General features: G+C 38.7%; 1 protein-coding gene across 1 annotated transcript in view; it reads left to right on the top strand.

Moving 5' to 3' along the window:
- Window positions 1-25,940, top strand: part of KCNC4 (potassium voltage-gated channel subfamily C member 4) — a 34,617-nt gene extending 8,677 nt beyond the window's left edge. The window contains exons 2-4 of the mRNA XM_070939652.1: window positions 1,810-2,752; window positions 9,170-9,355; window positions 25,325-25,940. Of these exons, the coding sequence (XP_070795753.1) occupies window positions 1,810-2,752; window positions 9,170-9,355; window positions 25,325-25,344 (1,149 nt within the window). The 3' untranslated portion in view covers window positions 25,345-25,940. The remainder of the gene's footprint in view (window positions 1-1,809; window positions 2,753-9,169; window positions 9,356-25,324) is intronic.
- The last annotated feature ends 1,087 nt before the right edge of the window (window positions 25,941-27,027 follow it).

Raw genomic sequence — 27,027 nt, 5'->3', positions numbered from 1 at the left:
TAAAGTCTCAGTGCAATGGATCATGTTGAGTTAGATCCTGTATTTAATGGTGTTTTAAAATCAGATTAGATACAGAGTTTGCATTTGATAATCACTGATTGCACAATTGGAAATGGGACTTAGTCATCATAAGCCATAGATTATGATGTCATATAATAGATCATTGTGGGGAGTAGATAGAAAACAGTGACTCTGTCTAATAATACAAATTGGTAATTAGTCCCATAACATAGAATAAAACAGTTCTGTTCAACCAAGAGCCTTGGTAGTACAGTGGTCTAAGGCACCCTGTTATTAAGCTGGTTATTAAGACCAGCTGCCTGCAATTACTGCAGGTTCGAATCTCACCAAGGCTCAAGGTTGACTCAGCCTTCCATCCTTTCTAAGGTAAGTAAATTGAGGACCCAGTTGTGGGGGAAATAAGCTGACTTTGTATAAATATACAAAAAGGATGAAGGCTATTGCTTAGCACATTGTAAGCCGCCCTGAGTCTCCGGAGAAGGGCGGCATATAAATCAAATTAAAAAAAAAAAATAGTTACCAGCGTTTGCCTTTAGAAATTCTTCATTTTCAAAACTTGTTTGATATGTGATGTGGGTGGTTCTTGATCAGAGAGGCAAACTGCAACTCCCTTGGGTATTTAACTAGTTTTACTATATGCCCAAACATAATATATTTGCACACATATAGAAAAAAGCAAAATGAAAATACATTAAGTGATAAATGATGACATTTTATAAGTGATATATAAGTTCTGTCCCCTCCCCCACAAAAAAACCCATGTTGTAGGCTTGATTATGAAAGATTTTTAGATTATTATTGTAAGTAACATGAAAATTCCAACTAGTAGCAAATCAGTAAAACTATTATAGGTAGCAAATAGTCTCCTGGATTAACAAATAAGGAACATGATTGTAAACAATAGTCTTATTCTTTCAAACCGTCAGAGCTTTTCTGCCACTGTTCATGAAATAAAGCAGAGAAGTAGCTATCTTGCATATTCATATAAGCGTTAATTCCTTCCTTTGTTGGCAAACTAATCTGCAGAGGAAAATGAACATAAATGAGGCTGGAGCACAAGCAAATGTAATCAGTCGCAGCTGGGCAATTGAATTTCTCTGTTTATTGTTAGTATCAGGGGAAGGTGTTAGATTAACCTTTGGGATAGAAGGTAAAACCAAATCTGCCAATAAATTTTATTGCTGACTGTGAGATGACAAATTTCATGCTGCAAAAGAATTGAACTGAATTAAGAGAAGCTGAATCTCCTTTGCCTAGTTTGTGTATAACACCTGGGTACAAATATATTTATTTTTATTCCTATCACTGTTGCACACTTTAGTGAGCCTAACCAATGTAAAAATAAAATATATAGAATTAGAACATGAATCGTTTGTTTTTTGTATCTTATGATTTATGACTTATCACTTTGTTGGTTGCATGTACACCGAGAGCTTATGCACCAGTGATAACTACCTTGTGCGTCCGATCACACTTGGTCAATGAAGAATATTCTATGAATAGTTCTAATAGATGGGTAGATTGAAAACTGGATATTCAAATTTGATGGTCTACAATGGATCATAGGAAAGAGAAGAAGAGGGTCCTATAAACTGTGTAAGGAGTCATTCAATGATTATTTCTTATCCTAGATTCAAATGAAGCATGCTTCTTTATTCTTTGTAGTGATTAAAATGAAAAAAGTAGAGAATAAAAGTTTTAAAACTTGTAATCTTGTTTCTTAGGTTGCTTTTCTTCTCCCATAGTTTATTTTTAATCTTTGAGTATATGTTTTCCCTTCTTTTTCAGATCATTGCCTTTGCTTCACTTTTTTTTATTTTGGTATCCATCACAACTTTTTGTCTGGAGACACATGAAGCCTTCATCATAGATACCAATGTGACTGAGACCCTAGTAGTGGGCAACACAACTGAGATTGTTGTGATGAAAAAGATGGAGACAGAGCCTATTCTCACCTGTATTGAAGGAGTTTGTGTGCTGTGGTTCACTCTGGAGTTTCTGGTGCGCATTGTTTGCTGTCCAGATAAATTGATCTTCATTAAGAACCTTCTTAACATCATTGACTTCGTAGCCATTCTACCCTTCTACTTAGAGGTGGGACTCAGTGGCTTATCATCCAAAGCTGCACGAGATGTGCTGGGCTTCCTGAGGGTAGTTCGTTTTGTCAGAATCCTCCGGATCTTCAAGCTGACCCGCCATTTTGTGGGACTTCGGGTGTTGGGTCATACACTCCGGGCCAGTACCAATGAATTCCTCCTTCTCATCATCTTCCTGGCTTTAGGAGTTTTGATTTTTGCTACCATGATCTATTATGCCGAAAGGATTGGTGCCAAGCCATCTGATCCTAGTGGTAGTGACCATACCCACTTTAAGAATATTCCCATTGGATTTTGGTGGGCAGTGGTAACCATGACAACTTTGGGTTATGGAGACATGTATCCCAAAACTTGGTCAGGTATGTTGGTGGGAGCTCTTTGTGCCCTGGCTGGTGTTCTTACCATTGCTATGCCTGTTCCAGTCATTGTCAACAACTTTGGAATGTATTACTCATTGGCCATGGCGAAGCAAAAGCTCCCAAAGAAGAAAAAGAAGCACATACCCCGTCCAGCACCACTTGACTCTCCAACATTTTGCAAATCGGAGGACAACTCACCTCACAACAGTATTCAGAGTTACAACAGTCCTCTAGCGGCAGCAACAGCAGCTGGGGTGATGGAGAGGAAAAGATCAGGTGAGATGTAAGATTTCAGGCTAAACAAAACCTATAAATAGTAGTGGTAGGAAGATTCTGGACATAAATTTGTGGATGTATAAAGCAGGGGCTCTAGAAGAAATATATGTTATGTAAGATTATGGTGTATATGGTGTGGAGCAGGGGTCCTCAAACTTTTTAAACGGGGCCAATTCATGGTCCCTCAGACTGTTGGATGGGTGTGGCCAATTTTGCAGTCCATTAAACAAATACACACAAATTACACTTTAATTTGTTATGCTCCGGGGGGGGGAGCAGATTAGTGAAGGGATGTGGCTGCCTGGGGGGGGGGTGTAAAGGATTTCTGCTTGTGTGTGCATGTGTGTGTTTCTCTCTCCGTCTCCCCCCCTCTCTCTCCCTCTCTCTTTGTCTCTCTCTCTGGAGGCTGGGGAGGACGGGCCCGTTTTTGGCCTCCTCAGCCTCCAGGCCACCTGGTGGGTAGGTGGCAGTCTCATGATGCCACGCAGGCCGGATTAATGGCTTTGGTGGGCCATATCCGGCCCATGGGCCATAGTTTGAGGGCCCCTGGTGTAGAGTTATGATCTGGATAAAGGTATGTTGTTTGGGGTGAGTGCAGAGAAATATTCTTTTAATTATTAATCTTGCTGTATTTATAATGGTCTCCACAGGGAGAGAATTAGAAAAATGGGTTCACTAGGCCAGACTGAATTTTGTCCATTTTAGAAGAAGATGAATAAAAACAAGGATAATATCCCACCCTGCTTTGGACAACAGTTTGCATCCTACTATCATAAACTTCAGCCAATGGCATACATAAGGTTTCCAGAGTCCAGAATTGTTTGGTGTCAACAAAGTTGGTGTATTATGCATGTCCGAACATGATTTGGCTTCATTCAAGTTACCATTTGACACCAATGGTTTTGTTAAGTTCTTTGGTTAAAAAAGAATTAACTTTAAAGAAACCTAACAGTTATTGAGGAAGACTTCTTTTCAGGATACTAAAGCTATTTTAATTAATTGACAGGCTCGTAATAACTAATCGTAGCAATTGGAAACTGAGCCTATAGATACCTATAAGGTCCCATTTTGAACCTTATATAGAACATGATTGGTAACTTTTGCCCACTCTAATTTTTGGACAATAGCACCTGTAATTTCCAGATAGCCAGTATTCTGGCTAGAAAGCAACAAATTATTTTCCAAAATATCTGGGTAAATATGGTTGTCATTCATTGCACTGCACAAAGGGTTAAATTAAAAGTCTTAAAATTTCATGTCAGGTTTTTTTTCCTTTTTGTTTAAATTAAAATACCTTATGATCCAGATCCTAGTATGATGGAAAGATAGCTATGGATTACCACTAGGTGGTAACAAAGAGATACAGGAAAATTTGACCCTTTGTTGCCATCTATCTACAGCAAGGGTGTCAAACTCGTGACAACACATCACTTGGCTTGGGTTACTTTTGACATTTTTGGACGGACTCTAGGACCATAGTTTGTGGAGCTGAATTACATGGATGGGGCCAGAACACTGGATGTTTGTGGCTCTGGGAGAAGCTATGGGAATATCAAAATTTTCTTTCTTTTTAAAACCACAATAAACGTATTTTTGGCGACTATACATGTCCCAGGATAATGCTGCAGGATCCAATCTGGGTCGGTCACCGGGACCAGAAGTTTTGTCTTCTGAGCTTTTGGACTCATGCTGGAGCTCATTTTCAGGGAACCTGACGCAGCTTGGATCCTACAATGTATTTTGGATGTAATGTTATAATGTTCATATATTTTTGGCACTGCAATATTGAAATTTAATCCTGTAATTGGAAGAAGCACCAGGACACAGAAAAGGGCTTCAAGAGTGTGTTGGGGGTCTTTGATTCATAGGTTAACCTTCATATTAAGCCAATCTCTCTCACTCATGCTTTTTGTCCGTTAAAAAGGAATGCCCTACCAGGGATGCCATTGCTTCTATTAAGAATAGGATGAGGTAAGAGAGTTCAACAGGAAAACCCTGGGTATAGGAGAAAAAGGTGGAAAACCTATGCCATGCTCCTGACATTGCTATGCCAACTTTAAAAACAAAAGAATCCCACTTGTGGAATCCAAAGATGTGTTTAGCATTTTGTGAAGCTTTTGTGAAAGCTGACAGCTTGATCTTAAAAGTGCCAAAGAAAATGCACAGTCTCTAAGTGCCTATTTCCTCTAATATGTAAAGTCACGCTCTTTGCAATCTAATGTTGCATTTAAGTGGTCTATCATGCCTGCTCTGTTTGAATGATCTCCATTCTTCTTAAGCATTGATTAACCGTCTGACCTTTTCTACAGCAATAAGTCTCTGAGGATTGTCTTTGGAATCCCAAAATCAGTCAGGCAACCCATAATGGTTTGTTCTCTGGAGTGTGCAGCTAACAGCCTTCCAGTAAGTGACTCCAGAGTGGATTTAACGGGGTGTGGCTGCTATATACATAGTTGCATATCTCAAACTCAGATATGCAGTGGAATCAGAGCAGCCCAAGGCATTTTGGTATCTGAAGCGGAGGAGGAAAATGACTCCTCCTTTTCATATATCTAATCCAAAAGCTGCTCTTTTGACGCTTAATACAGAAAATCTAATGCTTCTCTTTTTTCCCTTAATTAAAACTATAATTATTAATAATGAAGTTCATATGTTTTACAAGCTGTATGTTCACTTGATTACTCATCCTAACACACTAAACCATAATGTAATCACGTGTGCTGGGTTTGTGCAACATTTGAATATTTGGCTCTTTTCTCGTTCAGTGGGTACAGTCATGGGCATTATTTTGGTTTTGTCTTACGTATTATGACACCTGAACCACACCACCATGGCCTGTTCTACTAGCAATGGTGAAAACAAACTATGTTTAGTGCAGGAGTAAAATCCTACTGGTTCGGACCAGTTCAGGCGAACCACTAGGGATTATGGGCATCAGTTCACTGAACCAGTAGTAATTACCCCTCCTTGGCCCCACCCACGCCCGGCCAGTCGCCGCTCACCTCTTCCAGCCGCTCGATATTCCACAGAATTCAATGTTAAATGCAGCAGAGAGAATGCTAACTTTTCTCCCTCCATTCAGAACGGAGCTGCTGCAGCCTGTCCCTTTAAGGTAGTCCCCAGGAGGGAGGGAGCCAGGAGGGAATCATAAAGGGAGCAGCAGCTTCATTCTGAATGGAGGGAGAAAATACTAACTTTTCTCCCTCCATTCAGAATGGAGGTGCCACAGCCTGTCCCTTTAAGGTAATCCCTAGGAGGGAGGGGGACGGGGGGATCAGCTGGAATAGAGCCATTTTTATGAAAGGCAGGGAAATGGGGAAGGGGATTTTCCTGCCTGTCATCCATTCCTCAATCTCAGCACAGACTGAGGAAAGGATGGTAGGCAGGAATATTCCCTTCTCCATTTTCCTCCATTCGTGACGAGTGGCTGGGAGGGAAGGGGCCAGTGAGGAGCCCCTCGATATGAGTGATGTCGAGTTGGCCACGCCCACCCAGTCACATGACCTCCCCCAACAAGCCACACCCACAGAACCAGTAGGGTATTTTTTTTAATTTCATCCCTGGTTTAGTGGGGTGGTAGATACAGGCTATGATATATATATGCTGAAAATAACAGGGTCTCATTTTAAAGAATTCAGTGTTGGAAACGATACTTTAATTGGTGCTGGAAAAAGAGAGTCAATGGAGATGACAGAATGGCATTTGTAATCTTTAGGACTTATAAGGCTTCTTTGCTACTATTAACCTGCTAGACTGCTTGCATCTTAGGGTAGAAGGATTAAAAAATAAAACAAAACTGGAAATTTCTTTTTTATATACTTGTTTATACTGGTTTGCTGGTCTGATATGTTGATAAGCAGCAAGGAGCAGAGATTGAAAACAACAGTTCTTCTTCAATATGTGAGGGTTTGGACAGAGAAGCAACAGCATTTCTTCTTGAGGAATTCCCAGTGGCTGAGGGAACCTCTCCATCATCACATCCTATACAGTTGTGTATAGGTGTTGATGGCATGAAGCAGCAGCGTAGCGGAATTGTAAAGAAGGGGACTGATTCTCTGGCCTGGGAGATGGGATGGGCTAGGACTACTGCGGCCCTTCAGGCCATCAAATGAACAGCAGCTAGGATAGCACAGTATCAAGGGTGGGCTCAGGCCTTGGTCTCCATCTGCCACTATCCTCACCTACAGAAGTTGCTTCCTTGTATGCCTCATAGGGCCAGGCCTGAAAGGAGTTGGCTTGAATGGCTTTTCTCTATATTTCAATAACAAGCAAATTTAAACTTAAAAAAAACCTCAGCTCTAAGAAGCACTTTGTTTTTCCCTAGTGCAACTCATGTAACAGAAAGCAAATCTTTTCATTATTTTAAGTCTTCAGCTTCTTCGTTTGTAATTGAAAACCAATGAAATAATTTTAGAGATTGGATTAACAGACTGTGCTACATTACTTGGTAAACATGGTGACTAAGCCATAGGTCTGATTCAAAAGTCACATTTAATCATTGTTTACTGAATAAGCCCCAGTTAGCTAGATTCATACTGCGCTAAGATACAAGCCATAATTTATCACTCACAAGGACTGGTTTCACACAGGACATTAGTGAAAACTAAATAAAACACATTTGGGCTTAGTTCAAATTGTGTACTCAGTCTATAACATCTCCCCACCCCCCCATCTATTGCCTTCCCAGTGTGTTGGAACAATAAACCTGATTTAGTGTTCTGCACAAATCATAGGCAGATTGCATCTCTTGTCACTTGAAAGAAGTTTGATTCCAAATCCTGTGAAATCTTTCCTCATCTTATGGCTTGGGAGATGTGTTGAGATTAACGCAGTCTGGGATTTCAATACATTTAATATACTACCGTGTTTTCCCGAAAATAAGACCTAACCCCAAAATAAGCCCTAGCATGATTTTTCAGGATGCTTGTAATATAATCCCTATTCCCCAAAATAAGCCCCAGTTATCAGCCAGACCGACGCATTTAGTACCGTATTTCCCTGAAAATAAGACCTAACCTGAAAATAAGCTGTAATGCGCTTTTTGGAGCAAAAATTAATATAAGACCCAGTCTCATTTTCAGGGAAACAGTAGGCTGAGGAAGGCTGCTCTGTTACTAAAAAGGGAATCTGGTATGGTACAACTTTCACCAGTTGCAAAGACTGAGCTTCTGTATGAATCTCCCAATAAGAAAACCAGGAAGTCTGAGACATGAGGTATGAGCAGGTCATTTGTATCATTTTTTTCAGTCTCAGATAAGGAATATTTATGAGATGTAAAGATTTAGCCTAGAACAACTTCATCAGTACTAGAATGTTAACATTTACCATATTATAAGTGATATCTGGCTATACGTTCATCATGAACAGAATGCTTTTTCAAGAAAACTTCAGTTTCTGTGGAAACCATACTGCAGTCACCATAGCATTAATGCACAGTATATGTTTATAGACGTTTTCTGTAAACTATGTCTCTTGAAACATAGGGGTATATAAGACTGATGTTTTGATACTTTCCCCCCTCAATATTGGTGGATTCACCAACATGTATTGTTGAAAGGACTGAATGCAAAACTCCAGTCAAGAAGGTGAGAAATTTATTCCAATATACTTTGGAAATGTCACTAAAAATGAAAATGCTGCCTCCCCTGGATTATGTCATATAATCTTTTATATATACCATACTTTTTCAGAGTATAAAATGCATCCCCCACCAAAAGAGGGTGGAAATGTTGGTATATCTTATACACCGAATACAGCCATTTTTGGCCTCCTGAAGCCCCACCCTGCACATCCCGTTTTTCGCATAAATGGGGCACACTGAGGATTTGGGAGGCCTTGGGGCCGGGGAGGGTAAAAACCTTTTTTTTCCTTGCTTACTTCTTCGAAATCTTGGTGCGTCTTTTTTTTTTTTTTTATTTGATTTATATGCCGCCCTTCTCCGGAGATTCAGGGCGGCTTACAATGAGCTCAGCAATAGCCTCCATCCTTTTGTATATTTATACAAAGTCAGCTTATTGCCCCCACAAATGGGTCCTCAATTTACCTACCTTAGAAAGGATGGAAGGCTGAGTCAACCTTGAGCCTTGGTGAGATTCGAACCTGCAGTAATTGCAGGCAGCTGGTCTTAATAATCAGCTTAATAACAGGGTGCCTTAGACCACTGTACTACCAAGGCTCTATCTTGGTGCCTCTTATATACCGGTGCATTTTATAGTCTGAAAAATACAGTAAATAAATTTTTCATTTTCCTGTTGGCAAAGTAGTTGCAGATTTGGCATATACTGGCTCCAAAGTTGATCTTTCTTTCTTTCTTTCTTTCTTTCTTTCTTTCTTTCTTTCTTTCTTTCTTTCTTTCTTTCTTTCTTTCTTTCTTTCTTTCTTTCTTTCTTTCTTTCTTTCTTTCTTTCTCTTTCTAAGACACCAAGCAGAATGGAGATGCCAATGTGGTTCTGTCAGATGAAGATCAACCTCTTTCGTCACCCCAAGAGGAGAAGCAGCTCATGAGGGGCTCAAGTACCAGGGACAAAAACAAGAAAGCAGCAACCTGTTTTCTCCTGAGCACTGGAGATTTCTCTTGTGCTGCTGATGGTAGCATCCGGAAAGGTATGAAAGAAATTCCAAGATCTGTGAATGGAGGGAAATCTGTGAAATATTAAATAATGTACATGAGGCAAGTTTTGCAGTTGGCTATAACTGACAAACAATGTCAATGCTAGCTACTTTTGAAAGTTGACCTCTCTGCACTTTCTCAGTCTGTGATAGAGTTGATCGGTAGAAACCCAAGCTATATTTCTACAACCTGTCCTAAGCAATAGTAAACCTAAAAGCTATAGCTTTTCCTTCCCATTTTGTTTTTGCCCTGGTTCTGTCAGTTAACTTCTTTTCACACTGGCTCTGGCAAGCAAGAAAGTAAGGGCTAAGGGAAAAAAGGGTGGGAGAAGCAGCAGTTGCCTTCTTCCCTCTGCATCGTAAAGTTTAATTTATTATAATTTAAGCTTATACAATAAGGACCTTGGTTTGTGATGCCCACATGACACGCCCCCCAACACATGTGATGACTCTGCTCATGGGAACAATACCTTCTTCTAACCTATATCTTATTCAGAAGAAGAAGACTCAATACATGGCTGAGGCATTCCTAAACCACTTATACCTACAATCTTTTGTTTCATCTTCAGCTGTTGAGTTAGCAAAATCTTATCTTGCTTGCCCTTCAGAAGTTCAGATAACCCTCGTTGATTCCCAACTTCATGCTGCTTAGGAATTCTGGAAGTTGTACACTATCCTTCACATCAGTGATGGGTTTCAAAAAATTTTACTACCGGTTCTGTGGGTGTGGCTTGGTGGGCATGGCTTGGTAGGCGTGGCATGGGAAGGATACTGCAAAATCCCCATTTCCTCCAGATCAGCTGGGACTCGGGAGGCAGAGAATAGATGGGAGTGGGGCCAGTCAGAATTTTTACTATTGGTTTTCCGAACTACTCAAAATTTCCGCTATTGGTTCTCCAGAACTAGTCAGAACCTGCTGAAATCCACCTCTGCTTCACATCATGAAGTACCTGGTTGCAGAAGGCTGGCTTTAAGCTGTACCATATCTAATGGAATTGAATAGTTCTTGCCTACCTCTTTCTTTAGCCTTCATGAAACCTTAGGAGATAACATCTTTGATGATGAGATACTAAATGTATTTTTTCTTCGAATATCAAATCTCTTTTTCCATTTCCATTTTTATTTTTAATGTCATTTTGCATTGTATTTTGGTGTATTTTATCCTCTTAGATTAGACACATATCTGGCACTATTGTAAAACCCAGCAAAGTGGAGGGAGGAAAAATAGTAGGGTTGGAAGATGGGATAATAGAGTAAAAACACTGCATTGGATGTACATAACCATGGGAGAAAATTAATTATTGTTTAACAAAGCATTTTCTGATTAAAAATAAATCTGAAATTGCATTTTTAAACAAGCCAGCACACAGAAAGAAACACAGAGGGCAAAAGTAATTAGCAGTGTATTTGGTGCAAAGTCTTGTAAAGAGCTTAGAGTAGATATATGCTTGTCTTAGAGGCAACATGTCACTGTTTCTTTCACCATTTCTTTTTCTTTTTAACATCTAACCTTACAAAGAAGCTTAATGTCTATGGAGATTCTCAGTCATCCAGGTCATGGTTGTCCCAAAGGTGCTTTCTTCAAGAGGCAACTGGACTTCCTTATTTTTCTTTGAAGACGTTTCGCTTCTCATCCATTCCCATTCTTGGATGAGAAGCAAAATGTCTTCAAAGAAAAACGAGAAAGTCTAGTTGCCTCTTGAAAAAAAAGCACCTTTGGGACAAAGAAGCTTAATGTTCTTTGTCTTGAAACATACTGTAGTTTTATGGATCAGGTGTGAACAGCCTAACACCGTAGAATATATGTATTTCTATAAAATCCAGCTTAATTTTGGTATCTCCAGATGGGTCTGAGATAGATTTCCAGCCCCAAAACCTAGAAAGTCTTTACTGGTCAATGTAGATATTATTGAGCTAAATGAATTGATGGGTTATAAAATGGCTTCCTGAGTTCTAGACAAAGCCTGTTTTAATATCTGCAACGTCTAGATATGAAGTTCACTCTATGCTGGTGGATTCACACCGCAGACAGGGACATACATGGTATGTGCAGTCATCATAGATGGCATGTAAAAATGAAAGCGTGCATGTCCTGGAAGAAACAATTTGTGAAGAAACTTTGTAGAATATATTAATACTCAGATGCGGGTGAGGGAAGTTGCAATCAAGTCAGAGTGGAACACACCAAAAACATACCTTTCATGTTTCAAGTAGCCCTCATCTTAAAAATGTTGCAAATAATCAGGTCAAACCTCTTAGCTGCTTGGAAGAGAAATATATGGGCTGCTTGATTTTGTTTATTTCAATGTTACTCTTTTCCCAAATTATCCCTAAAGAAATTAAGTTTTTAGGAGATGAAAGCTTGTCCATTCCTACTTTAACAGGATTGGGTAATTTGGGACTAACAAATGAAAAAGTAAGACAAATTTATGGGAGACTGTTTTAAAGGGCAGTGGAATTTGCGGGGTGAAGATGGCAGATGGGGGCAGGTGATGTTATATGTAATAACCTTTTAAAAACGTACTTTGGAAAGACTCTTTTATGGACTTTGGCAATTTACATAATTATCATTTCTAAATGATAATTTCTAAAGGGCAGGTGAACAAACTATGACAATCATATGCAGTCAAATATACAATGAATGTGCTTGTTTGCATAATCTAATGTACAATATGAATTGCTCAAATTCACGCCTATGAATATAGAAGGATCTGATGTAAGTAAATATCAGATAAGAGCATATGGATAGTCCTGGCTTCAAGCCACGATAGGCTTCCTATTTTCATAGTTATGTGGAATCATGAATTTCATCAGGTTCACATTCTCCCAACTGTTGATAGCTGCCCACTCTTGTAAGTTTTAGCAATCATAAACTAAAGGTAAATATGTGAGCAGACACATATAGTTACTGAAATGAGTAATTGATCATAAGGCTAGGTAGTTCATTCCATTTGCATGGGTTCCTATATTACCACTTGTAACTGCAAGTAGCTGCACATGGAGAATGCTGAACTTCTAAAACAGTTGGATATTTATTTATTTATTTATTTTTATTTATTTATTTTTCATATTTGTATACCGCCCTACTCCCGAAGGACTCAGGGCGGTGAACAGCCATAATAAATACAAATACATATAGAAGTTAAAAACTATTAAGAAACAGATTAAGTAATTTAGGCTCAAAGATTAAAAAACATCCAAATTTATCTAAAGAGGTTTAAAACCCAATTTAAAAGACAGTTTAAAAGCCAATTAAAAAGGGAGAGTTAGGCCAGACCAGCTTGTTGGAATAGAAATGTTTTCAGGGCTCGGCGGAAAATGCGTAAGTCTTGGATGTTTCGTAACTCCGGGGGAAGCCCGTTCCAGATGGTAGGTGCCCCCACAGAAAAGGCTCTCCCCCTGGGGGCCGTCAGTCGACATTGTTTGGCCGACGGCACCCTGAGGAGTCCCTCTATATGGGAGCGAACTGGTCGGTGAGAGGATAATATGATAATATTATATGATATTATATAATATTATATTATATTATCATATGATAATATGAGAGAATAATATCTCCTGTCTTTCTGTGATGCATCCAAACAGATGATTCTTAGGAATATTAATGAAAAGACACGTCTTTATATCTTTAATAGACTTCTTTTCATGGTTAAAAACATAGCAAAAATATGGAGGAAACACAGGAAGTTACTCAGCCTATGTTTGAGGCAGGACACTTACACAATAAAGGCTGCACTAAATGCACTAATGATGGCACAGATCTCTTTATGCATCCAGCCAGTTACTTGGCAACAAACAAATGCATTTTTATGCACTTAGAATGACTTTAACTAGCATCTGTACATATTGCTGGGAAAGTTGCCTATCTAATTTGTGCTGTTAAAAATCAGCACAAAAATTATTAAAGCGAACTCTTCATAACCATTTACCATTTTCCTAACAGGTATGTCAGCATAGCTTGCAACCAGACCCCATTGTTTCTGCCTACTTTAGAGTTTCATGTTTGTTCCTTCTGGACACAAATTCCATTTGGAAAGATACAATTTGGTGCAATATGATGATCTGCCAACACCATACGTATATTTGCAGTTTCTAGGTTAGTTATAATTTGGTCTCATCCTTTTTGAAACAAACCATACTTTGGAGGTGGTAGGCAATTTGTGGCACTCCGGATTATGCTGCATTACACAATTCCTAGAATTATTGGTCTTGTTACCTAGAAGTGCTGAGAGACTGTATATTTCCACAGCATCTGGAATATGCTGATTTCCACGGTTTGTACAGATATAAAGATATAGTTGATTTGATATGAAGATAAGCTATTTTTCTATGATTCTGTGAAAAAGGACAGCTGCCATTTCAAAACCTTTATTCCATCCATTTGCTTCTTGCGTTAACAGGCTGCCTTATAAAACCTAAACCCAAAGTACAAATATAAAACTCAATAGGATGCTCGTGATGCCAGAGCACAAAATGTTCTATTTTGTTCCTCTGCTGCTCTTCTTGCCCACCTTACTGTGCTGTGTGCTGTTAGTTTGATACAGGACAGACTCGGGAACAGACAAAGCAAGTCAACTTTTCTCTTCTTATGTCATTGATCATTATTCAGACTTGGTGAAGTCTGCCAACGCTATTCACTCTTTTCCTTCTTCTCCTCAATTTTCTTCCTCTCTCTTGTCCTTCAGAAGTAAGGAGGGAACGACACTATGGGTCTTGATATGACTCATCTGGCTTTAGGATGCAATTGTGAAAGGGCTTTTCACTGAGAAATTGAAAGCCAGTGTTTTAAAGAAAAGCATAAGCTGTGTCAGGTTGTTATTAAAGTCAAGAAGCACACATAGCATTTTCACCTTGAAGTTATCACCGGGCAGAGAATTTCAATCCCAGGAAAAAAATCTGAAAAGGTTTCTAGGAGATCTGAGTCTCTAATATTCTGCTCTCTCCTGCCCTATCCTGTTTTGAAGGTAACCTATTTACCTCAGGTTCTAAAGCATGGAAAGAGACAGATAAAAACGCAAGATTTTCACCACGTGTATAAGCCCTATGCTTTGATAGCTGTGAATGAATTCCTCTGCCTTGTACTGTGAGTAACATGCTGTTTAAATCCAGCAGGTTTGTGAGGCATTTGTTCCATAACGGTGTGTTTTGGCATTGTGCGATTTGACTAATTAAGTGTATTCATTTGCTTATTAAGCTTTCAATTCTCAGTAGGTAATGAGTCATGCAATAAATATGCTGAACGCTGTATACTTTATTCAGCTGAGGGAAATAATACGGTTTCAGATAATCGGTGTACTGTAGTGATAAGGCACTGATATATGTAGCTCCTATTTTCATTGGGGTATCTGAGAAGAAAATATCATTATTTGTAATGGGCCCAGCTATGTACCAGACCCAGTGTGGGATACCGTGCGTCAGTTTTGCAATCTGAAAGCCACACATAGTCTGCATTTCATTGCTTCATCGGTTTTGTGCGTTTGCAGGTTCCTCCTGTGCAGGCTTTACGGAACTAAATTGGATTGAAAATAGCAACACTGTAGATTGAAAACGTTTCCTTTAGTAGAACCACAGTGTATAAACATTTCTGCAAATATAAGGTTAAACGTAACAAGTGGCCTAATTTAACACAAAGGATAGATTCAGAGTCCCCCTTTACTTGAAAAGGTCAGTGAAATCTTTATTTCAGCTTTAGATTCAGCCAGACCAAATGTTTTGGTTAATCAAGGTGCAGGAAACTTTGTTCAAAACAGGAGGATAATATAATTAACCATCAAGATAGAATTTTACCTCCTGGAGTCATCTTTGCAATGTCAACTGGAATACAGAATCTGATTGCCTTTTATTTATAATTCGGTCGTGTATTTAATACTGTATATCTTATTCAAAGAGTGAAGATTATAATTCTCAAAATTATAATTCAGCATTGCATTATCAGTTTTCCAGCCGAAGGCTATTGTTCCCTTCCAAGCCTCTTTGCAAATGTGATTCTGCCAAAAAGACTAAAAACCAAAGAATTCATGAGGATTATTAATTCATGTCTACAGTACTCAAAAGGAAAATTTTAACAGTCAGGTTAATGTAAGTATTATGGGACTGCAGCTAGAATATGCTAATAATGACTGAGTACAAAAGAGAACAGAACTTTTCAGTGCCTTAACTACAATTATTCTTGACTCCTCAAAATAAAGCATACTTCTTGAAATTCCATTTATTAAACAGAGTCTGTCCATTTGTGCATGACAGTACAAAGTGGTTTGAGACGGCAGCTGCCACAACATCCTTGATTTAGTTTTAGAACAGTTTGAGTGTTCATTCTTTCTCACCCAATTATATTTACATAAAATTAAATGTATTTTCCTATGACATCTTTTGAAAATAAATGCAAAAAATTTCCAGTGATTTTTTAAAAATCAATTGTTATCTGCCATGTACATCTTTACCCCAGAAACTTTAAAAGCCGCTGATGTAAAAGTAAAACAAAGATTACCCACTTATCTAAAGTTACTTACGGGACCGCCTACTACCATTAACAGCCTCCCACCGACCAGTACGCTCCCACAGAGAGGGGCTCCTCCAGGTGCCGTCGGCCAAACAATGTCGGCTGTCGGCCCCTAGGGGGAGAGCCTTCTCTGTGGGGGCACCGACGATCTGGAATGAGCTCCCCCCAGAGATACGGAGGATTCCGGATCTGCGCACCTTCCGCCGCGAGCTGAAGACGCTTTTATTTCATCAAGCTGGCCTCGCCGAAATCTTCTCCCTTCTAAGTGTAAATTTTAAATTTTAAATTTTAAATTTTTAATGTATTTTAAAATATGGGTATTTTAAATTATGGGTATTAATTCAGCCAAATTTATTTAATTCATTTTATTCGATTTTAAATTTTGTATATCTATGTGTTTTATTTTATGGCTGTGCACCGCCCTGAGTCCTTCGGGAGTAGGGCGGTATAGAAATTCAATAAAATAAAAAAAAATTAAAAAAATAAAGGAGATCATTCTACTTTGCCTAATTTTTGATACAGGTAGTCCTCAACTTATGAGCACAATTGAGCCCAAAATTTCCATTGCTAAGTGGGATATTTGTTAAGTGAATTTTGCCCCACTTCTGCAACCTTTCTCACAACAGATGTTAAAAAAATAATTGCAGCTGTTGTGTTAGTAACACAGTTTTTAAGTGAATCTCGCTTCCTCATTTATTTTGTTTGTCAGAAGATTGCAAAAGATGGTCACATGACCCGGGACACTGCAACCATTATAAACACGTGCCGGTTGCCAAGCATCTGGATTTTGATCATATGACCACTGGGATACAGGTAGTCCTCAACTTACAACAGTTCATTTAGTAACCATTCAAAGTTAAAACGGCCCTGAAAGAAATGACTTATGACAGTTATGACCTTAGCTGCATCCCCATGATGGTGTGATCAAAATTCAGATGCATGGAAACTGGTTCATATTTATGACAGTTGCTGTGTCCCAGGGTTATGTGATCCCACTTTTTGCGACTTTCTGACAAGCAAAGTCAATGGGGAAGCCAGATTCACTCAACAACCAGGTTACTAACTTGTCAACGGCAGTGATTCATTTAACAACTGAGGCAAGAAAGGTCGTAAAATGGAACAAAACTCACATAACAAATGTCTCACTTAACAACAGAAATTTGGGGCTCAATTGTGGTCGTAAGTCAAGGACTACCTATACTGCAGTGGTTGTAAGTGCAAACCCCCCCCCCCAGTCATAAGTCCCTTTTTTCAATGCCTTTGCATCTTTGAATGGTCACTAAACAAATGGTTGTAAGTTGAGGACTACCTGTATACAGTGCATATGATCAAAGTGATTGCTTGAATTGTTTCCTTGTTGATAATGTATAGAGCCATTACAGGAATTCCTTAGGACCCTTCCTGCTATTTCTGACTGAGGAAATGTTATTTTAGAAACCCCGTTTGCTCACACTTTTCCTTTGTGCCACCTCTCTCAAATAATATCCAAACTAGCAGTGCCCTTTAGACCTTTATGTCTGACCAGGAGAGTAGGATTCTGTGGAATAGAGAAAGTAGAGTAGGTGCCATCTAGAAATCAAGTAGCTAACTCGTATAATATCTGAGACTTGTGCCTGCAAATTAAACATTGTAATGTTTTCACTTTGTAGGATATCAGAGAGCAATTGAGGGAGGCAGGAGCAAAATTTTCTATCTTTATCATTCATATGCAGAGATACATTTTTCTCTTTCCTGTAGTTTGAAAAAATAGTTTTGCACAAGCTTAAAAATTGGATTCTGATCTGAAAGTTGCCGTTTTTAATTTTACAACATTTTAGCCAGGGGGTGTTGTAGATTTGTCATACATTATTTTATACATCTTTAGATCCCACTGATTCATAACAAGTTCCTTCAGGAACCTGCATTTTATTTGCCAGCTGTTAGAGAAAACAGCAAAAACAGTTGCCAGCCAGTCTTACATTAAAGCAATCCTATGATTGATTAATTGATTAATTTTTTATGCTGTCCATCTCCCATAAGGGTGATTGTTTTGCAGCAATATCTCCCTCTTCTATGTCAGACACTGCCCTTTGGTCTTGAGTCCTAGTGCACTAAATGCTCAGCTAATTTTTGCTTTGGAGTTTTTGGTGGTTTCTCAATGTGTTTGTTTGGTTGCAGACATTTCATTGCCTGGCTAGGTAACATCATCAGTCCTAGTGAGTGTGAGGTTTGCTCTCATTTTATATACAGTAGCTTGACCTACCAGGTATAGTTTTTTTTTCCCTTTAGCAGTTCTTATCAGAAACTATAAAGGAGAAAACTACACACCCCACCAATTCTGGCACGACTACCGCATATAAACAGGAAGCAAACCCACAGATGCTAACACTGATGTTACCTAGTTGGATAATGAAACATCTGTAAACAACAATAAAATTTAGAAAGCACCAGAGACTCCATTGTTCAGTTCTGGGCTACAGATATTCTCTTCCATTGGAAGCTTTGCTTTTGTGGGCTGGCTCAGGTAGGCAGGAGGTAAGGCAAAAAGAGATTTATGAATGATTGGAGGGCTAGTACACCTGAGTAGTGATGGTTTAATGGCCAGCAGCTGTATAGATTTGGGCTTTAGCTATTCCTTGATGGGTATCCAGTGATTTGTGCAAAATTGTTTTTTGTACTATTTGAAAGCAGGTTTCTTACCTTCCAATAGGTAAGTAGCAATTACCTAGTTTTATAGCATTCAACAATAAAATAGAGGGTATGCACATACTCTTAAAACCTGGATTGAATTCAACCGCAGTCATCTTACTCATTCCTGATTAGACAGCTGTGGCCTTTTCTAAGACAGGAAGTTTAATCAAATTACCCCAGTGAGATTTCACCATTCCATGTATATGTTTTACAGACAATTTCCTCATACTTATGCAGGAAGCTTGTAAGGAGGCAGTAAAAAACAACAACACAAGAATGATTTTGTTGTGCTAAATGATTTGCCAATCTTTTAAAAAGCAACTTGGATTATGGATTGAAGAAGGGCACATGATGGTGAACAGGGAATAATTAGACTCCACATAGGTAAACATAGGTAGACAGAGGTTGTTATTTTCTTGGAATCGGGCACCAGGCAGAAGTTGGGTGTGAATCTGATCTCTGCTTAAAGCCAGGATGAGTTTTTACCCTTCTGACATTAAGAAACTTTAGTGCACCAAGTATTTTTAATCAGCAAGGACAATATTGTTTGAGCCAGTGTTTATTAGAAGTGACATGTAGTCCCACTATGCAATTTTTAGACTTGGCATTATGCAACTTAGTGTACAAAGCATGACTAATATCCCTGCTGCTTTGAGAACAAAAACTAGAATTAGGGAGTAAGATACCAGAAAGCTTATCAGAAGCTTTTCAATAGGGATAAGACCAGCCCTGATAAGTGAAGAGAGCTCTGTTAGATATTAATCAAATGGATTCTGCTAACTGTTAGAAGCGTACTTTGAATTGTTATAAGAAAAGAACTGTTGGAATGCTAGTGGTTGTTGAATCCTAAAGCTCTTGAACTCAGATCTCAGTTCATTCTGATATTTCCTTCTTAAATAGGAAGGAGAGCAAAACTATATGAATGAACATTTACACACTACCACTATTTTTGTTCTCCAGTTTTCCCAAAACAATTCAAAGACAGCTTGTGATCATCTTAATTTCTGTTCTCTTCACATTCTGAAGGCACAAGGACACCTTGAGTCATTCAGAGTTCATCTCTAGGAAATCAAAAGGATGGTACAAAAATATGAACAGTGTTCCATTCCCTGAGCTATCATCAGTCCTGGATCAACAAACATGTTTTCATCTCCCCTCCACACAAAAGAGAAATGAGTTAAATTGATGGTGCCTGTATCCAGCTGTATTTTCAGTCGGTGTTCTGTACATTTGATTGTTTACAAATAAATACTGAATGGTTGACCTTAAGGAAAAATTCTTAGCTGCAAACATGCCATTCCTCGGTTGCTCTGTAAAGTCTCCTGCAAGTTACCACGATGAAACTATAGCACGTTAGCCTTTCTGCAACCAGGGCTTTCTCCATTATTTCTAAGCATTCTTGCAAATTTACTAGGGTAGCTGGAGTGGGGTTGGGGGGAGTAACTATCTGGAATGCGGTGAGGCAAGGCTTCCCAGCAACAGAAAAATAGGCTACCTATAGAATTAAAACATTACAAATGGAAATTTTAGCTGTAGCTGAGCCAGCGACACAGATGACTGTGTGGGATTGTACAGGCACAGAGTTGATTTTTTGGAATGGTGCAAAGACACTGTATAAATCAATTGTACCCATATACATGCACTGTTTTATATAGATTGCTAGTAGGAAAGCAAAGCAGATATGAACTGACGTGCTGGTCTAGTGAAGAGGTGCAGAACATCTGTTGATTTGAGAGGCCCCAGCATGCTTTGCCTGGCAAGTTGATGGCTATGCTTCAAAACTGAGTGTTCCTTAGCCCTCTGTAAATTCTACAATCTGCAAAAAAAGATGTAACATTTTCAACCTGATGGGTCATTCTGGTGGGTCCACAGAGGTAATGCCAATAGACAATATTTTTGCATTTCTGATCCTGGGCAACATTAAGTTTCCAGAAAATTATTCAACCACAATATATATTACAGCAAACATATCAACAGGACATGCTAAAATAGCTTGGCTGCTGTGCCTCCATCATATTTATCAATCAGAAATACATTGATTCTAATCATGGAGCCTCCTTTAACATGAGTGACACTGACAGGCCAGGCTCCTGGAAAGTTAGTCTGATCCTTTTAAAACACAGAATGCAGCCTTTATATATTGTCCAAAGACACAATGGACATGTGAAATAGTTTGCATATGAATATTTAATTCTTAAATACCTTTGTTTTCTCAGAGGGGCACAAGAAGAGTGGAGAAAATGGAAATTATGAGGGTGTTAGCTAGCCAATTTGCTTAAATGTCATAGCAGTAATTGAGCTGCCCAGAAATCATCTGTGCTTGTGGTTTTTCTGCCTTGTCAGTAAGATTCCTTTTGTGCTTAAAAACAGGACATCAGTTAGTGTTTGCTTATTGTAATAAATAGATATTTGGATCAAGTACAGTCTTAGCAGAAAAAGCAAGCCTTTAATTCCTGCAACATTTATGGAAACACAGAACTGCCAATTTGAGTTGTCTCTCAAATGTTCATCCAATTTTACCCCTTTTAGCAAATAACCAAATATACCCAAAAGATAAGGCTACAAAGTTATATGTGTGCAAATGCCTTGGTCTGAATGGAATGTATTAATTTTGTATAAGAGTTACTAGGTATTTAAAAAAAAAGATTCAGGACTAAAATAGAAATCAGTTCAATTTGGGGAGTGGATTCTGAAAAATATAATTTCCTGTATACTTATTAGGAAATATCCTGCAGAACTTATTTTTGAAAGGAAATGCAGAAGTTCAGGTTGCAAGTTCCTTATTCTTGCAATCTCCACTCCTTCTGTCTCTCTAATAAAGCAGTAGCAGAATAAGAGATTCAACTAAGATTGGAAAGACTCCAGCCTGGCATTCTAGATTGCTGCCGGTGGTCTGTGCAGATAATGAACTATGTAGGCCAATATCTGACTCAATATAAAAACAGCTTACTGAATGCAGTGACCCCATGTATCAGCCAGCTGAGTTTTGCAAAGTTCACCCTGCAGCAATTCTATGTGAAACTTTAAAATCAAGGCAAATATAATTAAGTTACTTTTGGTTCTAATTCTCATTGTAGATTACTTGAATTTAATTGTTCCTATGGAATTATTTTTATTGTTGGTTGGAAAAGAGATTTAAATGATTAATTTTATAACTATGTATAAAAATTTGATAGTAAGAATATGACTACAGGAATGAACTTTTACAGTGGATTGGATGACGATTAAGATAGACTAAGATAGATTAAGATATTAAGAAGCTGTTGGAACAAGAAGAACAAAAAGAAAAGTTAGAAGTCAACACCGAGATGTCACAGGAGAGGGATGATTGATGTTTTAAATGTTTATTTGTTTTATTTAAATTGTTTTTAAAAATTTACCCCCCAAAAATGTAATTGTTCCTAGATATCTTCTTTTAGTAAAACAACGACATGTTGAAAGGAACTGAGGGCTGGTTCACTTTTATAGCACTTGCTTTGCCTGTGTGTAGTTATGTATGACACATCTGTTGTGTGTAAAAAGTACACTGTACTGTTATGATTAAATAACATTTATATTGTTTTTATGCAAGATAGAGCTGTCAAGGTTCCGACTGACAAACCCAACCAAGCCAGCAAATTGAGACAATCAGCTCTCTTTAAGCAAAACTTTATTGAGTACATCATTTTGGCATGCGTGAAGCAAAATAAACTCTTTAACTAGTTCCTGCAGTTTTCGCCTAGTTAAAGAATGAATTCTTTCCTTCCCTCCCTCCACCAGGTCATATTGTCTAATTAGGTGTTCTAGTGTCACTATAGCAACTCCTTCAGACCACTGGTAAAATCCAATTTTTTTTACTACCGGTTCTGTGGACGTGGCTTGGTGGGTATGGCAAGGGAAGAATACTGCAAAATCTCCATTACCACCCCACTCCAGGGGAAGGATACTGCAAAATCTCCATTCCCATCCCACTCTGGGGCCAGCCAGAGGTGGTATTCGCCGGTTCTCCGAACTGCTCAAAATTTCCACTACCTGTTCTCCAGAACCTGTCAGAACCTGCTGGATTTCACCCCTGCTTCAGGCCCTTGCCAAACATCTGTTGATGGTTCCCATGGGATTGTTTCTTATTGTTTGTGGTTGTCTGGGCTGGCATTCCAAATCTCTTCTCCCCCCCCTCCCCCATAGTCTGTGGCAAGATGAGAAACGAAAGGATGGCTGTGACAGCAAGGCACGTTTCGAAGTTTGACAAGGGCCTTCTATGTATATTGAACTGGTTGACTATTCCTGTTTTATACTCTTCCCCCCCATCCATCTATTACAAGCTGCTCTACTAACTTGGAGTTTTAAGATCTCAGATGCTAAGTTAGTGCTTTGATTGCCAAGGACTGAAAGTTCAGATTGCTGGAAAATGACCTGATATTCCTGTTTCATCCCTAATTTCCTCCCCCCCCCACAAAGATTTGCCCTTTATTAGTGGTGTGAGATTTTAGAAGCAATATTAGATTTGCATAGATTTCCTCTTTCATAGAGATGTTCCAGTCTGCTGATAGCAAGCTCAATATAGCTGTCCACTACTTAGCTTGTGCCTTGTATAAGAGATTAAACACTTGTCGTTAGAACTAATGTTTTTTTTAACTGAGGCACTTCCAGCTGCAAGCCAGAGTGATTAATCATTGAGTGATGTAGTGTTGACGTGCATATGTGAATCAGCTGGAATGATTTCTGATCATAATGTGGCTATAATAATAAAAAAAGCCATAGAAGATACTGTGCAATAATATGAAACTCTGGAGGGCTCAGTCCCCCTTCAACTAGCTTTGCTATTTTTTTTTCCAAGTCTAACAGCAGTTGTTTAACAGGGTGAAATTTAACCAATAAACTTTTTGCCAACAAGACTCCAGTTCTGAAGAGAGCAGGATTTGTTCAGCCCCTTGAGGCATATTGTTCCATCAGGAAAAACTTATGTTCAGAACATTGCCTTCTCATAAGAGATAATGCTATAATATCAGCAAAGGAAGGGAGAAGAGTTATTTGTTAATGGGTTCCTTTTAACTTCAAAGAAGAGGCTGGCCTGCCACTTAAAACTATGAATTAAAAATCCACTCATTTAATTATCAGCTGGATGTTCTTAAATTTAGACATCCCTTTGTCTCCACCCATTTTTTAACTGGTAATATAAGAATAATCTGGTTTCTTCTTTTCCAAACTGTATCCTGTACAGATAGCCCTCATGTTACAACCATTTGTTCAGTGATTGCTGAAAGTTACACTGAAAGCACTGAAAAAAATGACTTGACAGCTCCTTATGACAATCGCACATCCTCACAGTCACAGGTTCAGAATTCAGGCACTTGGCAACTGGCATGTATTTATAATCAATGTAGCATCCCAGGGTGCTACATCAGGGGTGAAAATCCAGCAGGTTCTGGAGTACCAGTAGTGGAAATTTTGAGTAGTTCGGAGAACTGGCAAATACCACCTCTGGCTGGCCCCAGAGTGGGGTGGGAATGGAAATTTTGCAGTATCTCTCCCCTGGAGTGGGGTGGAAATGGAGATTTTGCAATATCCTTCCCCTGCCCCACCCACCAAGCCACATCCAGAGAACCAGTAGGGAAAAAAATTGGATTTCACCCCTGTGCTACATCATCATTTGAAAGCTTTTCAGCCAGCTTCTGACAAGTAAAATCAATGGTGAAATCCAGATACTCTTAATAACCGCATGATTCACTTAGTAACTGCAGTTATTTGTTTAACAGCCATGGCAAAAAAGGTCATAAAATCATGTGCAACTCACTTAACCACCCTGCTTAGCAATGGAAATTCTTGCCCCAATTGTGGTCATAAATTGAGAAATACCTGAGTAGCTTGGGTTCCAATTTCTCCAAAAGGAAAGGATATTTTCAGGGACTAATAAACCCTGGTGGTGCAGTGGTTAGAATACAGTAATGCAGGCTAACTCTGCCCACTGCCAGGAGTTTGATCCTAACCGGTTCTATTTAGTATTTCTTTAAAGATTAGGTGCCATATTCTACATAACCTACATTGCTGAAGGCTGTTATAAATCTGTTTGCTGTTTTGTACTTCATTGATACTGAAATGTTTTGAAACTGCATGAATTAGTTATCCCCTCTTGCCTCAAGAATGGCATTCTTACTAATGCTAAAGTAAATGGTCATTGTGCAGATTTAACGTGTTAGCAGAAACAGATGTGTTCCAGAACAATATTCGTACAGTCAAAAATGTGTTTGTGTGTGGAGGGGGTGTCACCTTTCTTTTTGTGAGTCGATGCTACCTTGTGAAGATCTGATGATCCTTCTTCTAGGAGATGGAATTATGGAATGATAGAAGTTTCTAGATATTAGCTACCTAGAGCTAATAATGAAAATGTTCTGTGTGTAGTTGGTCAGATATGGTGCTCTCAGTTTCCACTGTGCTTTTGTCTTATTCTTCTCGGTCAGCCAAGCCACCCTATGTGCATCTGGGCATTTTCGGAAGCCTTTAGAAAGCTGAATGAATCATCACTGCTTTTCCCTTTGAAGCAGCTTTGGAACCTCCAGAAGAAAGCTCCCATTTTTCTCATTTCATGTAGCTATAAATAAGTTTATTTTAAATCTGTTCAAGTCCCAGTAGTCAATGAGAAGCAAAAGGTATTTAATAGTGTGTCAGTGCCAGATCTATTCAATCAAAACTAACCCCAAGGCAAACTTTAGTCATGAGACAAAGACCAACTTAAAAGGGAGATTGGTTGGATTTTATTTTATTGCCTGCTTGTAATCTTTTACTGTGAAAGAATCTGAAAATCCTTGTTTTTTCAGGACTCTTGAATCCTCAGTGACTGTCACTGGAAGCTGGGATCGGCTCAAGAAATTTTCCTATTAAAAATGTATACAAGGAGAATGTAAGCTGGAAGGACCCATCTATTTGCTGTAATCCTGCTTGCTGTGTATTCAATATATAAAAATGTATCTGAGACATCCAGGGTTACTCCATACTATCAATGTCGAGATGGGCTGTCAACCAGTCCAAGCATTTGAACTGTTTCACAATCAGCGTTTTATTGTGTGGACGAACTTGTTGGCCAACATTGCTGCTATTTCACTGTAGAAATGTGAATGGTTCATGGACTTCATTACAGATGGACACCACTAATCTTAGATACCTTCCAGCAGACTCCTGCAGATGCTTCAACATGTAAGTGCCAACCTAGCATTGTCTGCAGATAGTATTTTGTTTTAGATTCTACTGTGTGTATTCCTGGCTTCTTCAGTAGGAAATTCCCTTTCTGTATATGATATTCATGGAACTATTTGGGAATTTGAAGCCACAAGATGTTGCAAGGTGAAAGTAGCTTGTGGATGTATTTAAAGAAAAAGAAGAACCATTAGACTGTTTTCCCCCCCAGTGCTGTTACTGCATTCCCAGACAGTATTTAGTACTATTATCTTCTGTGCTGTACACATGGCTCTTCTTGTCAAACTATAAAAACAGTCTTAATAAAAAGATCTGGGAACTGAATTACAACTTTGGGTATTTTTCTGTTGCCTTATTAAAAATAACTTGTTTGATGAACCACCACAACTAGCATAAGGTTTCACTGGATTGTCCTGACAGTGATATGGATCTTGATTATCTACACAAGACCCTTTGCATTCATATCATAGCCTCTCACACTCTCCAGCAGTCCCTGAGGAATCAAGTCTCAGAAACCTTTTGGCGCAGAAACAGAACACTGATCTTCTCATTGCGTTATTAACTGCTCGATAGCCCCTTTAATTGAAAGTGTTTGTACGCCACTGTATGTTAGCTCTTTCTGAAATAGCCAACAGAAGTTAGCTTTCAGACAAGATTCTCAAAAATGAGGTCCTCAATATGAACAGCTCCAGTGGGACTGCCGTAAGCCATCCAGGAAACAACTGTCCCTTTCCCACTCCATAACGCAAAGTATTTCACTTTGATTTTCTTCCAGGATGGCCAATGGCATTAAGTGTCTATGTCAGGGGGTAAAAAAGAATCCTGCTTTGAGCATAGTTTGTATATCACACATTTCCCCAAATAAAAACTTTCAAAATGCCATAATGTGTATTCTTCCTTCTAGTAGAATATGCAGCCTCATGTTTTGGATGGAAGTGAGCCCTGTCAATTACTCTCCTCTCTCAGAAATGACATTGTCTGTCTCTTCGGTATAATCTCTCTGATAAATCTCTGAACAAGATATCTCCACTTTTTTAAAAAATTAACAATAGTTGCATAGGTTTTGGGGGACTTAGCCCAATCCTTCCCACCCTGGCAATTTTCTTTCAGAAGCTACAATTTCTTTAAGGGTATGGGACAGGTAGTATTAAGTTATCTGCAGGTTTTCCTTATTAGAACAAGAAGTGGTGAGGAATTATTTTTAACCAAGAAAAACAGCTTGGTATGGAAAATTAACCCTTGGTTGCTCTGTCTACAATTAATATAAAAACAAAAGACTAGATGCACAGTGCAGAGATCTTCCAAATTACATCTAATTTAGTCCATC

This window comes from Pituophis catenifer, unplaced genomic scaffold (assembly GCF_029215685.1).
Source record: "Pituophis catenifer annectens isolate HBS135680 unplaced genomic scaffold, rPitCat1.0.hap2 SCAF_3, whole genome shotgun sequence".
In the NCBI taxonomy this organism is placed as follows: Eukaryota; Metazoa; Chordata; class Lepidosauria; order Squamata; family Colubridae; genus Pituophis; species Pituophis catenifer.
Note: the sequence above shows the minus strand (reverse complement) of the source record. Positions and strands in the feature narration are given on the sequence as shown.